The sequence below is a fragment of the Rhineura floridana genome, chromosome 15 (assembly GCF_030035675.1).
Source record: "Rhineura floridana isolate rRhiFlo1 chromosome 15, rRhiFlo1.hap2, whole genome shotgun sequence".
NCBI lineage: Eukaryota > Metazoa > Chordata > Lepidosauria > Squamata > Rhineuridae > Rhineura > Rhineura floridana.
This window is the reverse complement of record NC_084494.1, coordinates 3945507-3962694: the sequence shown is the minus strand read 5'-3', so window position 1 is coordinate 3962694 and position 17188 is coordinate 3945507. Positions and strand designations below refer to the sequence as shown.

Sequence of the window (17188 nt, the reverse complement as noted above, 5' to 3'; positions counted from 1 at the left end):
CTGGACAAAAGCTGGAACCTTAATTTTGAGGACTGCCTTCACAAAGGCTTTAGCAAGAGGAAGAGCTTGCTCCCCACCCTTCTGGTGTCTTCTTATGGATGGAGACGATATTCTAATCCAGAGTAGTGATATGGATACAGAACAACAGTCCTTCCAGATACTTAACCTCAGTCCAGAGGAGTGATCTTGTGTATGTGGTGATTATCTAACAAAGCACCAGCCACAGAAACCCACAAAACAGCCTCAGGGCAGGTCACAGCCCCCTGGATTCCCCAAGGACAGCCCCAAAGGGTCTCAGAACAGTGGCTCTTTTGCCAACAGCAAAGGAGAAGCAACAGCTCATGTGGCTGCAACTCCGCATGACTGCCAACAAGTCAACCACTGAGGCCAAGTTGCTGCCACCAAGGCAAAAAGTGTGTGTGTGTGTGTGTGTAAGAATCTCACAAATAGCTAACTGGGCCCCCAAAACATATTAGAAGAGAGCAAAGTCACCGGAAAGACTCTTTTACTAAGAGTTGATCATCTGTGGTGGTTTTACACTTGCTCCCCAGACATGGGTATAAACTGAGGAAATATGGACTGAGGGCAACATAGATTCCCACAATCAGGAGCCTGAGGGCCCTTTCATACATGACACAAACCCGCGTTTGCCACCAAATGTACAATCAAACAGAAAGCTGCAGCCAACCCAAGCTTTCTGATCAGTCTTGCTATATGATACTTGGGTTTGCAAATACTACATGGTTTTTGCACTCACACTTCATATTTTTAGGTGTGAAGCAGTCCTGAATCAGAGGCTCAAAGTGGTCTATTTTAAAAAAAAATAACAATGGTAAGTGCTGGTGTTCAAGCCTGCCTTGTCCCTCACATCTCAGAGGTGGCTTTACAACAGGGAGAGAAATGCCCTTTGCCAATGCCCTTGTCTACCTAAGTGTTTCATGTATCCTGGGAATGAGGGTTGCTGCCTTTTTCCTGACCTTGCTCCTGTGCCTTTAACAGCAGCAATGAAAAAAGACTCCCCTGCTAAATGTCTCCATGTCATGCTGCTGTTAAAAGGAGTTAAATGGGCCAAGGATTTGCAATCTGACTTGGAAACAGATAAATGGGAATGGATTTGGTAACAGTGTACCTCATAGTTTAATTTCTGCGGCTCTAAAGGACAATCACCTTAAGATGAAATATCAGCGGTATCTTACATGATGTAGGCTATCCAAAATATATCAGACTGTATTGGATAAATGTTGGAAACATTGAGGGATTAAAGCAGACTGTCTGCATATAATAATAATAATAATAATAATAATAATAATAATAATAATAATAATAATAATAATAATAATAATAATAATAATAATAAACTTGAATTTATAGGCCGCCTATCTAGCCAGTGGCCACTCTATATTTTTGAATTGTTCAAAACTACTGACATATTGGGATAACATCTTAAAATAACAGGTTATATATTACCACATAGTCCATGTCTAATTCTGCTGAACTATGAAAAACATAGTCTTAGATACAGACTCCGAAATGGTAATGACTGTGTCGATGTGCAAAAATACAAATTGCAAAAAGACAGAAAAAAACTAAACCCACCTATACTTTTGAACTGCTTTAACAGAATAAGGGATACAGTTAAATTTGTTAAACGTGCATATTATTTAAAGGGAAAAAATAGACTAACGAACAAATTCATACAAAACTGGTCAATATTCATACTAACCTGGAACCAATACTATCAGGAGAATAAGTACCCTGATAATACACTATTTTCATTTATCTGATAAATGCTTATCAAGAATGGACAGATGGATAATATTTTTTTCTCTCTTCTTTGTAATTGTCATAACTTTTGATTTCTTTCTTTTTCTTTATATAAAGCTTATATAAAGGTTTAAAAATGTTACAGGGCAGGAAGGGAAATGGCCAACCCTTGTAGGGGCTTCCAAACTCTGGAACCCTGAGCAGAGGCTGTGCTTCATTTTTAGCGCCAGACCTGACTTGATGGAGCTCAGTCCCCGATGAGGTTTGCCTTGTCTCTTCCCTGCTGGGCTTTTGGAGCCCACCAAAAAAGGCGCTTTTCCAGCAGGCTTTCGGCAATCTGTGATTAATTCTGACCATTGCTTATTTACTGTTACTGGTGCTCTGCTGATCTTGCTGTTGTTTTATTTTTACTGGTTTTGATTTTCAACAATTGACATTTTAAATTTTTGTTGGAGTGTTACTGAAGTGCTCACAGCCTCCTTACAAATCTACCAATGGAAAAGTGGTACACAGATATCATAATAAATGAAATAAAAACTGATCACTGCTTTGGTTCTTCAGGTCTGCAGAACACCTCCATAAAGTGCTTGCTGTTTGCATGGAACTGGGAGGTGGATGCCCCAACCTTTTGATGTGAGGATCTTGCAGTGCTGAAGTGCTTTTTTTAAAAGATGTTTTGAAAGATTTTTTAGAAAAATGTTTTTAAAGATATTTGTTTTAATGTATTTTAAAGTCTGTTTTTATGATGTTTAAAAATGTTTTTAGTGCTTTTGTTTGCCGCCCTGGGCTCCTGCTGGGAGGAAGGGCAGGATATAAATCAAATAATAAATAAATAAATAAAGTGCATCTGTTCTTGGGATTTGCTAAGCTCTGACTATAGCTGGGTTTGCAAGGAAAGAGTGCCAGGTACTCTGGGATAACAGGGAACTGAGCTGGGTGTGCAAGAGCCTCTCTGGGACTCTGATTTTAGAAACACCGGATGAGAGTATAGGTTCATCCCTAACACCTGCCTTCATAGTTAGGTCATGACTCTGGAGCAGACTTTGCCAACCTTCTCACCCTCCCAACGTTTGGTACTACAATTCCCATCAGCCACCATAGAAGGTTGCTCTGGAGCAGGCAAAGACAAGAATGTCTTCTTAAGCACAAGCCAGGTAAGTTTCCCTGAAACAACTACAGCCCGCAACTTTGAGGAGGGAATACTTCAAGGTCAATGGGATGCCACGCCTGGCTTAGAGTTAAGCACCAACCAAGGAGCTTTAGGATTTGGAGACTGCAAGGGGGGCAAAGTTATGAGGAACCTTGCTCCTTTTGGTTCCCTCAGCGCGCACACACACACACACCCAGTCACACCCTCCCTGCCACATCTCGAGCAAGCCCATACCTGTCTTCAACCTTGTGGAGTGGCCAAAGTTCCAGAAAGACCAGCTGTTGGCACTTGGGGGGTTCCACTTGTGGTACGAGTTGCCCATGGTGCCCGCAGGAGTAAAAGGCACTTTCCCCCTTCTCTCTTCCTCCTCACCGTGCCCCACCCACCCACAGCCCCCCCCCTTGTTGCTGAGTGGCGGAGGAGGAAGAGGATGCTAACATGCCTGAGCCAGGCAAGCCTCCTTTCTCCTTGGCTTGGATCCAGCGGTGCGGCGGGAGGGAGGGAGAGGCACCCAGGGCTCAGCTCTGGCTTCCTCTCCCTGTGGCTCCCAGCCAGCACCCACTCACTCCCTGGGCCGTTCCTGAGCCAAGCGCAGCTGACGCAAGGGAGGGGCCTGGGGGCTGGCCTCTTGCCTTCCTTCTGCCCTGATAGCTTTGCTTCTCCTAGCTCCATCTCTCTCACACACACAGTCCTCGATTGTCGGGTTGGTCACCAGCAGGGTTCCCCCCCCACACACAAAAAAGTAAGAGGTGCCCAGCTTAAAGCTTGCCTGAATTTTGCATTCCTCTGACTCAGGGATGCTCACTGGAACAGGAAAGGCATTTTGCACATGTTCAAAAGTGCTGTTCTTGATTTATATGTTCTGGGGCTGAGCCCTGGCACAGATTGCGCCTTGGTTGATGGAGTCCACAAGGCAGCTGCCTTTTAGCGGGAGAACAAAAGATGCCAGGTATCTGGCTCTCATCTCTCCTCTCCTTCCCTCATACCTGTGAAAATCATTTACAGGAAAAAAAACCAGTATAATCTTACTTGCTTGAAACTTAATTTTTGAAATCAGTATTCTCCTTCACCCATACATTTGTATTTGTTCTCTCTCTTCAACACTGTCCTGCTTTAGTGTTTTTTTTTTTTTAAAAATTGATTTCCTTGCATTGATTTTTCTCTCCTCTACATGTTTTTGTCTTACATTGTGCATCTGCAGGCAGGACATCTTTCAGCTATTATACAATGCCTGGTTATTCAGGTTTTTAGTTACTGACCTGGTTCACACATAATGCTAAATCATACTTTAGGTTTATGTGTGAGCCTGCCCAGCAGCTTAACTATGGTTTGTTTATTGCCAACAAACCACTATCGAGTTGTCGACTTACAAAGCTTGGCTTGTTTTATCTATGACTTGGCATTACCTGTGAACCCAGCACCCTTCCTTAACCGTGGCTTGGTTTGCCACCCCACCCCAGACACTTACCAAGCTACAAAGGGACAAGGCAAGGGAAGACTGGAAAACAAAACAAACTTTAGAAAAACAAGCCACGGTTTGTTTGATCGGCTCTGGGACAACTCGCGGTTTGTTAAGCAAACCATGGCTTAACGTTATGAACCAGGCCATTATGTATTACCTGTGGTAAACAGTTCTGTGAAGCTTAAATGTTTGCACATTTTGGGCCCTGCAAGACCAGTCCCAAGTGTGAGGAAGCCTTGGGTAAACTGCCCTCCGCCTCTTCCCTGAAATGAAGTTATGGTGGTTGCTGCTTCATTTGGCCTGTCTCTGCTGAGTACCACTAACTATCCCCACCTCTTGCAGCCTCCCTCCCCACCACTGCTTAAGCTTACCAGAGCAGCATCAGTAGTGCTCACCAGAGAAGCCCGGAGGGCAACAGCTGCAACCACCACCATGAACACAAAAGAAATCCCCTTCCTGGCTCAGACCAAAGGCCCAGCTAGTCCAGCATCTGTGTGCCCACAGCAGTCCACCCCTCAGCCAGGCCCCTGGTCCATCTAGCCTTAGCATCTGACCAGCAGTGATACTGTAGGGTGTCATAGGGAGAGAGATCTTTCCTTCCTAACTCTGCTGCCTACAGTCCTTGAAAAGGTGCCATAGATTGGATTTTGGACGCGCTGCATGCAAACTTGGGGCGGAATTTTCTGAATATGCACACAGATTTTTTCTAACCCCACTTGTTCCTTAATCTCAATTAGAAGTGCTAAAATATGAATTCGTGAGTATTAAATGCATTATCATACACATTACTATATGTACAGTGTTATACATATATTATATACATACACACTTCAAATTTCTTCAAGTAAGCAGCACATAAAAAGATACACAAACAATGCATTTAACTATATAAAAATACATATACATTAATATATATATTCTTCAGAAATATAGTACAGCATGGGGTTTGACTTTGATACGTATAATATATGTAATTTTTTGTACACTTTTTCATACAATTAGTCAGGCTTTTTAAAAAAAAACATGGACGCACAAGCAGCTTGGACATAAGGAGGCACTCGATGCAAGAGGCAGTCCGATGTAAGCAAAGCTCAACCCCAAATCCATGTATAAATGGATTCCTTCTTCTCCATCCCTAATGCAAACCTTCTGTTCTACCATCACTGAAGTATGGCCCCATCCAGTGGTCATGGGAATGAGGCTTCATACAACACGCTACAACTATTATTCTTTGCCATGTGGCCCCACACAGTCCACCCATTCCACAGTCTCCATTTCCTTCCTTCCTGCCAATAAATCCCAAATCCTGGAAAACAGAATTTATGAAAAACAAACATATGCAAATTGGCAGCCTTGCAGTGCTATAAAAATGGGTTCCAAATGTGGGATTTCTTTCAATAGGACTCGTCTCCCCATCGGGGCTGAAATCTGTAAGGGGAAGGAAAGCTTAACAAGTAAAGCTGATTTACTTGTAAACTCTTCAGTAAGTTCTGGGTCACTGGGGGTCAGTGGGTGAAACCCAGTTTTGGGAACAGCCTAACTGGTTCACAGAAGGGCACTTGAGTCTCTGGGTCCCTTAAGGAGGAAATGAAAACTCTTCTGGGTGAAAACAAAAGCCTAACAGAAAAAAAACAAAAGGTAAGATTTGAAATCATTAACAGAAATAAGCTAAACTTTTGCCAGCTATTTCCTGCTGAGACCTGGTTTCGGTCCTTCGGACTTGAGATTTCCTCCTGCTCCAACCAAGAACCAAAGCAATGGAAATAAATGTATGCTTTGCAACCTGACCCTATGCATGTTAGCTGAGAGATGAGTTTCATGGGACTGAATCCAACCAAGGGTGCTTAAGATGGCAGCCCTCACTGAGTTGCCGGAGTTCCTCGTTTGAAGCCAGAGACATACAGCAGCTCCTACACCAGTTTGACAAGTCAAATCCTTTCTAATTCATATTTGCTCACCTATTCACCTTCCTCTCTCACCCTCGTCTGTGCCAGAGTCCATGTCAATGATGATATTGTCTTAAGAAAGAAAACATTCTTTATGCAGAAATCCGGCTCCAAAGCAATTTGTGGAGTTTTAAAAATCAGATCTCAGATTGTGCTATTTGCAAAAGTTATTTCTTGCACTGTTTTTCCTCCAGGTGGATGGGACACACCTCTCTTGTCTAGCCTGAGCAGCTCACCACGGCTTCCAGATCAAGCCAGACACTGGATTCCTGTTCTTCACATTCTCCGAAATGCCATTCTTGGCCTTCTGAGTCTTGCAGATTAACAACATTATTTCACAAACGCTTGCAAACTATTTCAGCAATGAAGGCTGAGAACAGCAGTGGTGCATTCATTACAGCTGAAGGAAACAAGGAACCTCTCTAGCACAGGATGCAAAGTGGCCCTGTGTAAGAAACGGCACCTTGCCTATATCTGTGCAGACCTTCCTATACAAGCAATAGCAGCTCCTTAGCAGACTGATACAGCTAAGAAGAGAGTGCCAGGCAGGCCTGGGGTTTGTGGTTCAGGCTCATCTCAGCCTCAACCTGATTGGGTGACTCAGGCAAGCCACTATAGTATCACTTGATGGCCTACCTTATGAATTTAGGAACTGTTGGTCCATCTAAGTATCTAAGGCTGCAATCCAATACACACTTACCTGTGAGTAAGTCCCACTGAACCCAATGGAGCTTACTTCTGAGTAGACATTTATTTGATCGCAGCCTAAGCCGGAATTCTTCTCCACCACTAAAACAGGATCCCTTTTCTAACCCTGTTACCTGAGGGTCAAACTATACATGATTGTGTAATGGAACTCATGCACTGTTGATGATGATGTTTACAAAATGGAAACAGCAGCCATGTGACTGGGGGTGGGGGAAGTCGGGGAGAGTTGAACCCTTTCCCTCTGCCATGATCCCTATGAAAATTCCCACACACACACTTTCAGAGCTGCTATTTGCATTGGTAGAGAAGCCTCCATTGGTGACATCTTAACAGCATCTGCTGGTGATTTAATCTGTGACCTTCTGCATGCAAGCCATATGCTCTGCCACTGAGTTAACGGCTCTACTCTGACTGGCAGCAGCTTCCCAAAGTCTGAGGCAGAGAGCAAGAAAAAGAGATCTTTCCCTGTCTTGTTACCTGGACTCCTTTAACTGAAGATGCTGATCCTTCACCCCCATCCTCATCAAAGGTACCTTACAGGGCTGTTGTTGGAAAGATTACTGAGAAGATGTAGGTGGTGATGTGCTATATAAACAAAATACATGTGTGAAAGGCCGTCTCTATCCTGACTGACCTTCTTGGGAGTTAAGATCTGCAGAGGGGGATCTTTTGGTAGTTCTGCCACCCCCAGAATGCATGGCCCAGGAGAGGGCCTTCACTGTGGGAGCCCCGAAACTGTAGAACTCCCTCCCCACCAGAGGAGCATCTGCCATCTTCACTGTACAGCTTTCACCACTTGCTGAAGACCCACCTCTTTACCCTAGCCTTTGACAGTTAAGGTCTTTTTTGGTGTGGGAGCCACCTCTTGTGCTGAATGAATATTGTTCTGTTCCATTTTGAATGGCTTCACTTTTTTTTATAATGTTTATTTGATTTTCTAACAGTATATTACATTGTTATAACCCACCTTACAGTGAAGGAAACCTTATGACTAAATAAATAAACCTGATTTATTCTATTTTACTTTCAGCATTCACCTGCTTCTTTAGATTCACTTGAGGCCAGGCTAGCCCAAGGCATTTTGGTGCTCCAGGCCAAGGGCAGGACGGTGCCCTCACCATTCCACGTACAGACATTGCCTAGACAGGTTGTTGAATCTTCTTGCAATGCTGGCAACAGAACAGCACTCTCCACTACACCTGCAGACAGCAGGCTCATTATGGGGGTGCCAGGCAGGCCATGGGGCACACTCAGCTCTGTCCTCCAACAAAAGGCTATATCCAGAGGCCTCAAGAGAAGCATCCAGGGGGCTGTCTCAGCTGCCCCACAGATGGTCATCTCACTCTGCCTAATGATATTGGCCTAATGTCCTGCTTGAATAGGGTTGCCATATTGCCTGGTTAGCTGGGTTTTACCCAAATTCTAGACATGTTACCCGGTGCCCACTTACCAAAAAACAGCAAGTCTCTAGTCCTTGTAGAGCCAGAGGTACAAGGCAAAAATGTCGAGGCAGTTTTCTACCCAATCATTTTGTGAGAAATTAGCCTATTCCCGCCTTCCATTGTTCTTACCCAATGAGGGACACCACAGCTGTCCTGGGAAAATCAAGAATTTCAGCCTGCCTGCCTGCTGCATATGCAGAATCTAGGCAGTTTAGAAAACTGTGCATGCTCACTTGATCAACACGTGCAGCTCCACTCCTATCCAGACTTTCTGGTTGAGCCAGCAAGGAGAAGCAGCCTTCACCTCAGTTGCCTCTGTGTCTGAGGGTATGTCTCTTAAGTAGTGAATGAAAGGGAAGGGTCTGCCTGCCATCATAGAGGATGGAATAAAGGGGTTTGAATCCACCAAACTGCTCCCTCCCCTGAACAAATACAAGATATAAAAGCAAACCCTTCTGTAGAAAGGCTGAGGTGTTAGTATTTGCATTTTTTGGCCCTGCCCCTACCCTGTCAAATGGTGCTTACTCCCAAGTAAAGTTGTGCTGGAATGCAGCCTCACTCACCCTATTGCCCAACAGAGCTTCCCTTCAGCAATTCAGAACAGGCTAAAAAGTATTTTTAATACATATTATTATTCAAAATGACTGGTAGGCATCTCCCCACCAAAGACCACCCTACTTTATTTCCATCCCAGGGATGTATGTGTGTGTGTATCCATATATTCATATATACACACACATGTACATATATACATACAGACAGACTATATGCAGTGGGGATGCAACCTTTTCCCCCCTTTAGAGCAATAGGAATGGAACAATCCACCCCACATTCACCACCCTGGGAAAAGTTCTTTGCCTACTATGTGGTATTTTTTCACTCTTGGTGCTGCATGTCTGCTCCCTGGCAGTGGCTGAGATCTTTCCCATTCTCACTGCTCTGCCAGGTTCTTGGGGGGAAATTCAGGCTGGGGCTTTAGCCCCTTTAGGGGACACCAGCAGCAGTATTCTAGGAAAGCAGGAAACTGCTGGGTGGGGAAGGTACACCCAGTGGCGTCACCAGGGTTAGTGTCACCCGGTGCGGTAACTCCTGGTGTCACCCCCATGGACCTCCTCCCGTACCAGACCATACAGAATCCTTAGCAATGTTTTTTGTACTAATGTTACTCGTAAATGGTAATTCCCGTATATCACTGAATGTAATGGCAATAGTAGCGACATAAACAACTAGCAAAATTAAAATTACACCTTTAAATTACAATATCATACGCACAGCCTAAATGTATTTACATTTATACATAGTTTCATGTGGTTAAAGTGAAAATTTAAACCACAAGGTGTCGTGCACTTGAGGCACAACCAACATTGCAGGAAACATCTGGAGAGGAGACAAGTTAAGGTATCTTTTATCTGGAGCACCCTCTTGCTAAATTCAGAAAGCCTTTTGAGATTGTGCGGCACACACAGTCCTGGTGCTCTGCATATGAACTGGAGACCAGCACAGGATGACAGGACCCTCCATGTCAGGCCTTGCAGGGATCAAAAGAGCTGAAAATATGACCTTGATGCTTCCAAGTTCCAACTGGTGTATTGGAGTTTGGTATGTATTGCAGCGGAGTGCAGAAATGAACAGTCGAATAAGACTGGTAGTTGAAAGAATAAAGAAACTTAAGGTTTATTACTACTAGGAAATAACATTCTGACAACAGGTATATGTGTGGCCATTGTAGAGCCATGAGGCTTGTACTCAACAGCCACTATCTCTGACTAGAAAAGAAAAGGGAGGAAGTAAAGCCTGAGAATAAACAAACAAGTAGTTACTAAAGAAGGAATCAGCGAGGGAAGAATAGGTTGCCTTCCCCCCACTGCTTCAGGTTACTTGTTACAAGTGTTGGTGCTTTACTCTCAACATAGTGTACTCTAGTTAATTGGAGATATCCAGAGAGCTGGTAGGTTTGAATGTTGGATTAGGGCTTGAGGGAACCAGGCTCATCTTTTTGCTTAGCCATCAAGCTTACTGAAAGGATTTGGTCTATTCTCAGCCTAACCTACCTCGCAGGGTTGTTTTCTAAGGCTAAATGGCAGCAGAACATGTATATATATATATATATATATATATATATATATATATATATTTAATTATTTATGTATGTATATATACCACAATTGTGGCTTCTAAGCAGTTTACAAGTATAAATACAATTACAACAAAATATAAACACACTGAGCTTGGAGAAAGGGCGAGATGAAAATACTTTACTAAATGAGTGAAGTATTCTCAGAACGTAGCATATGCACATGCCCACAAGGATTCAGAAAGTGATATTAATGTGATGGCAGCTACATGCTTTCAGCCATCTCACAAAAGGGTCGGCTCTTTCGTTAGGACATCACAGGAGAAAGCTCAGAAGCTGGAGGTACAAGTGTGGAGTGCAGAGCACCCCTGTTCAGGGTCCCAGTCACTCCATGTCATTCCCCATCCCTTCTCCTGCAGCAGTCACCCATCATTCCAAAAAGCATGCTGTCTTCACTGGGCTGCTTTTTTGTGTGCTTCTCCCTTCCCAGATTTTCCTCCCTAAAGAATTTCTGTGTTTCTGCAAACCTTGAGGGCTTCCCGAACCTGTTGACACATCCCCCTTGTGCATAGGTGCAGCTGTTTGGACTAAATGAGGACCCACATTTGGAGCATGAACTCCTTTTTAGTATGTTTGTTATATATGCCTTCAAGCTGATAATTATGACTTGTGGCGACCCTATGAATCTTTTGGATACATTCATAGGGTTTTCATGGAAAGAGGTATTCAGAGGTGGTTTACCATTGCCTTCCTCTAACTACGGCACCCGGTATTCCCAGGCAGTCTCCCATCCAAGTACTAACCAGACCTGACCCTGCTTAGCTTCTGAGATCAGACAAGATTGTGTATACAATGTCATTTCTGTGATAAACAAAACACCAGATGGAAAGTATTATTACTTCTAGTGGAAAGTTTACAAACATTTTTGTTCTCTCATTATATAGTTGTATTTAATTTAATTTATTTATTTTTATTTATTTTATTTATTATTTTATTTATATCCCACCCTTCCTCCCAGTAGGAGCCCACGGCAGCAAACAGAAACACTAAAAACACTTTAAAACATCATAAAAAAACCTTAAAATACATTAAAACAAAACGTTAAAAACATTTAAAAAAAACTTTAAAAACATATCTTTTTAAAAAAAGGGTTAAAACATACTATTTAAGAAAACATATTAAAAGCAATTCTAACACAGACGCAGACTGGGATAGGTCTCAACTTAAAAGGCTTGTTGAAAGAGGAAAGTCTTCAAAAGGCACCAAAAAGATAGCAGAGATGGCGCCTGCCTAATATTTAAGGGGAGGGAATTCCACTTTACTTCCTGTGTAGTGGTTAGACGAGTGTTAGACTATGACCTGGGAGACCAGAATTCAAATCCCCACACAGCCATGGAGCTCACTGGGTGACCTTGGGCCAGTCACTGCCACTCAGCCTCAGAGGAAGGCAATGGTAAAACCACCTCTGAATACCATTTACCATGAAAACCCTATTTATAGGCTCGCCATAAGTCAGAATGACTTGAAGGCAGTCCATTTCATTTTCATTTTTACTTCCTCCGTGGAACATCACAGCTATAGCTCAGCAGTAGAGCAGCTGCCTTGCTTACAGAGGGTCCCGGGTTCAATCTCTGACATCTCTAAATAGGGCTGGGAGAGACTCCTGCCTGAAACTCTGGACAGCCGCTGCCAGTCAGTGTGAACAATACTGAGCCAGATGCACCAGTGATCTGACTCGACATAAGGCGGTCTCCCATTTCTGAGGCAGGTTACACGGAGTTCCCAGGGGCTCTTGACACACTTTATGCACAAGTACCCATAGTTCACATAAAAACACTCATAACCACATGTGTGCTCGCACGTCTGTAATATTTGCGGCTAGGAAAATGCCCGGCTGAAGGCCTGTCTGTCCACAGCCAGGGAAGCGGCTCACGCCTCTTGTCTCAGGGACCCGGTTGGGACTCTGGCTGAAGACCTGAACTCCCAAAGACAGGGAAGGAAATGGGGTATGGGCTTGGGGGCTGATGGCAGCAGCAGAGAAGGAAGATGAGCTGGGGAAAGGTGCCCACCGTACCCAGCTTGAGGCCTGGCCACAGCCGCACCTGCCGCAGCCAGCAGGGCCAGGCGCCGCTTGCTGGCCACCAGCCAGGGGGAGGGGTCCAGCTCAGTGCGGTCACAGCAGAGCCGGAGCTGCTTCTGATGCAAGACAGCAGCAGGCATGGCCGGGGGTGGAAGTTGCTGCAGCAGCGGGAAGAGGCAGCCTCCGCACCAGGAGAACAACAGAGGGGCCCTTCAAGCGGGGCAGCGGTGGCACGCTTCCCCGGGCAGTGGCTGGGTAGGCCCAGGGGGAGAGCTTCTGTTGCGCAGCACCGGAGAGGAGAGTTGGGCGCTGCCACGATCCCGAGGCCTCCTGCCAGGAAGCTCCCCAGGTAGGATCACGGAAGGGCAGGGCCCAATCACCGCAGTTTCTGCGGCTTCGGCTGCAAGGGGGAAATGTGCTTGGGCACTCAGTCAGGCTTCCCGGTGCCTAGGGGCGGCTCTGGGTGTCATCCCCTCTGATGGTGTCACCCGGTGCGGTCCGCACCCTCCGCACTCCCCTAGTGACACCACTGGGTACACCCCCCCTTTCTCACTATAAGCTGCCCTGTCTAAGGCTAGCACAGCTTGCCAGGTCTCTAGAATTCACTGCATATATATGTTTTTTTAAAAGAAGATGTGCCAGCACTCAAGTCTCCATCAAGTTCCAGCCTTTGTCATAGAAAGCTGGGTTTCCCCTCTCCCTGACCTGATATGCGAGAACCAGTGTACTAAAGACACTTCTCACATGCTCAGACACTACTCTTTTTAGATAAGCTTATTGACTGAACTGATAATATTGAAATCTTGATTTCTATCTGCATTACAGGTTGTAGTGGTTTGTTCATTTCAAGTTTCCTAATTGTTGGTAGAGACAACCTCTCAGTCACAATATTGCTTTTAATTGGTGTTTTGCTGGCTTTTTATACTGCTGCCCTGACTTGTTTTATGTTTGTTTCTATTTATGTTTTTATATCGTTTGTGTATTTTTATTATGTTTGTAAGCTGCCCTGAGTTCTATTTTTAACAGTGGAAGGGCAGGATATAAATCATCTAAATAAATAAATATTCCATAGTGTTTGAAACTAGAGTCTAGGCATTTAAAGCTGAAAATGTAAATGAATAAATAAAAAGATTCCTCACATCCTCCCCAGTTTTTGATGGTAACTGCTGCTGTTGTTATATGCCTTCAAGTCAATTACAACTTATGGCGAACCTATGAATCTTTTTTGGGATATATTCATAGGGTTTTCATGGTCAGAGGTGGTTTACCATTGCCCTCCTCCAAGCCTACGGTCAGGGCCAGCACCAAAGGGCAGCCAGGTCAGGCCCTGGCCGAGGGCCCCGGAGGCCCAGAAAGGCCCCTCATTAGGGTGGGAGAGTAGCGCTCCCCTGTCACAGATAGCAGGGAGGGACCTTCCAGGCCGGCCTCCCATTTGCTTGCTCCAGCTACCGCTCTCTTGTCTTTGCTGCCGCATGCGCTGCACGCACAAGGCTACCATCAACCAAGATGGTGGAGGAAGCTTTTTTAAGGAGTTGATGCCCCTACCACCACCTTGGTTGATGGCAGGCATATGTGCGCACGTAGCATACTGCATATGTGTGCCATCAACCAAGATGGCAGCTGGGGCATCGGCCCTTTACAGAAGCCTCTGCAACCATCTTGGTTGATGGCATCCCTGTGTGCACAGTGGCGCAGCTGAAAAGACAGGAGAGAGGTAAGTGGAACAGGCAGGAGCTGCACACCTGGGGCAGGCTGGTGCCCAAGGGCCCAGTCATGCCTGGCGCCGGCCCTGCCTATGGCACCCGGTATTCCCAGGCAGTCTCCCATCCAAGTACTAACCAAGCCCGACCCTGCTTGGCTTCCAAGATCACACGAGATCAGGCGTGTTCAGGGTAGTATGGCTGTAGCCCTTGGTGGTAATTACTAGGCACAAAACAACTGGACAATGCAACCATTAATATGCTTAATTTGCATAATTAGCAAATAATTCCCTCTCTCCCCACTGAGGTGCATCAGGCTACTTCAGTGTCCAGTTTTCAGTGAATGCTAAAAATGCACCTCTTCACCCTGGCCTTTGGCACTTGAGACATGTATTTTAGGTTGTTTTTAACATTGTATTTTAAAACTGATGCAACCTTCCCTGGGACATCTGGGCAGGTAATAAATGTTATTCCAGTATCCTGTTCTCACAGTGGCCAACCAGATGTCCCGGTGGGAGAAGCGCTCTCCCCATTGCTCCTTCCCAGCAACTGCCTCTGTCATAGCTGTAGCCACTGATAGCCTTTGTTGTTATCATATGCCTTCAAGTCCATTACGACACGACCCTATGAATCTTTTTTGGATATATTCATAGCATTTTCATGGTAAGAGGTATTCAGAGGTGGTTTACCGTTGCCTTCCTCTAAGCCTACGGCACCCGGTATTCCCAGGCAGTCTCCCAACCAAGTATTAACCAGGCCTGACCCTACTTAGCTTCCGAGATCAGACAAGATCGGGCGTGTTCAGGGTAATATGGCCGTAGGCACTGATAGCCTTATCCTCCATGAATCTGTCTAATCCTGGCAGTGGGTAGGTTAGCTAGTGTTCCTACAAAAAGATGTGATGTAAGTGTCCCTTTTCTCTTCCATACTGAACTTGGCTGGTTTGCTTGAGGCATCTGGCTGCTTTGTAGGTGTCTTGGTATGCTCTCTGTGGCCTGGACTCAAATCTGGTGCAAGCGGAGGTGTTGATGCAGGAAGACAGGTTTCCTGCCTTTGGGCTAAACCTGCAGGTCTCTTTCATCCCTCCTTGTGATTCAGTGGAGTAACCTCAAACATTATTTAAACTTCACACCTGCTCAAATTCCCTTTCTAGTGCAAAGAGACATGTGCTTCACACCAGCACTCCTTTAAGATAAATATGTAGTTGTACACAAGACCACAGATTCAGTGTTAACAGGTTTTGCATCAATGGGGAGGGGGCGTAATCCCACTTGTTGGAAAACACATTTTGCAAAGTAGGCTGAATTGGAAATTCTGGGTAACCTTTCTTGTGTGAAAGGGTTGGCTAGACACACTACGCCCTTCCTTGCTTGAGGAGCCAAGAGATTGCAGTGATACAATTTATTACTTTTAATAAGCAGAAGAGAGGAACTCAGCCAGGTAGCTATAGGGAGAAAGACTGAGCAATTTAACAGCAACAGTTGGGATAAACTTCCGTACAAACAGGGAGAGTCCCTGACTGTTTCAGACCTTTAAAAAGAAAAAAGTTTCCAGGAGCCTGCCAAGAGGAGGGAAGGGGAGGGAAGATACTTCAACAGCACAATCCTACAGAATCTAACCCAATTCCAACAGCACTTGTTTCCAGGTAAGTGGGCCCATATCAAGGAAGTACTGTAATGGAAAAGAAAGGCATGGGGGGATATGGAGCAGTTTCCCTCCCCTACAACTGACGTGTTAAACTCTTAGCCACAAGGTAACGCCCAGGCCAAGAGCTCTGCTTGCTTTTAGAACAAAAATAAATTCTGGACACGCATCTAACCAACAACAGCCCCAGCCTGGGCCCTCTCACACAGGTTTCCCAGTTGCCAGCTGTGAAAGGAAAAGACGTGTTTGCACATGGATGTTTTCTGTTTATTAAAAACAAATAAACTCTCCCTCTGCAATTGCAACCAATGAGAACAAATGGACATGCAGCAGCTCTAAAATATCAAGTGACAGCAAAAACTTTGAGAGAGTTTTAAAATTGATCACCTTTTAGGTCACAGCAGCCCATTGCCAAATTATTTATTATTATAATTAATAATTATTATTACTGGCTAGTCACTTTCCTCACAAAAGTGATCCAAAGCGACTTATATTAAAACCAATTAAAACAAACACTATCGACAAAAACCTAAAAACACATCTATGCCAAGAAAACAGGTCTTACAGATCCCACCCCACTAGAAGAGGCCACAAATGCTTGAAACCCTTCAAATTAAGGGCCAAAAGCCTGGGTAAAGAGGAAAGTCTTTGCCTGGCACCTAAAACTAGACAAAGGTGGCACTAGGCAGGCCTCCCTGAGGAGAGCATTCCACAAGCAGGGGGCCACACCTGCAAAGGCCTGTTCTTATGTTGCTATCCTCAACACCTCCTGTGGAGGGGGCACATGAAGAAGGGCCTCAGATGACAACGGCAGGGTCTGGGTTGGTGAAGCAGTCCTCGAGTTATTGAGGTTCTGAGCTGCATACATATTTTCTAGGTCAAAACCAGCACTTTGAAATGAGCCCAGAAACTAATTGGTGGCCAGTGCTCGTCCAGATGTATGGAGGAGAAAGTCTTCCTCATGTACATGTTTGCTTCATGATGCCAACTCTGCACTGCACAAATACATGCTACTATTTCCCGCCCCAAACAGCTGGCACCTGTGTGAATTCAGGTACAATGTAGTTGATCCAGAGCAGGTCTCCAGAGCACAGAGAAACTGGATACAGCTTGAGACAGAAACCTTTTTAAAAAATGGGCTCCTGCTGGGAGGAAGAGCGGGATATAAATCAAATAATAAACAATAAATAAATAAATAAAATTATACCACCTGTTGCC

General features: G+C 44.8%; 1 protein-coding gene and 2 pseudogenes across 2 annotated transcripts in view; all 3 read right to left on the bottom strand.

Annotated features, from left to right (window-relative positions):
* NHSL3 (NHS like 3) overlaps nucleotides 1-17188 on the bottom strand; it is a 91968-nt gene that overhangs the window by 61636 nt on the left and 13144 nt on the right. Inside the window, exon 1 of one of the 2 annotated variants that reach the window (XM_061597254.1) lies at nucleotides 3149-3265. The exons of the other annotated variant lie outside the window; for it this stretch is intronic. Within the exon in view, the coding sequence (XP_061453238.1) occupies nucleotides 3149-3236 (88 nt within the window). The 5' untranslated portion in view covers nucleotides 3237-3265. Of the gene's footprint in view, nucleotides 1-3148; nucleotides 3266-17188 lie in introns of those variants that run through there. 2 annotated transcript variants of the gene reach the window in all.
* Nucleotides 14417-14535, bottom strand: LOC133371081 (5S ribosomal RNA; annotated as a pseudogene).
* Nucleotides 15031-15149, bottom strand: LOC133371030 (5S ribosomal RNA; annotated as a pseudogene).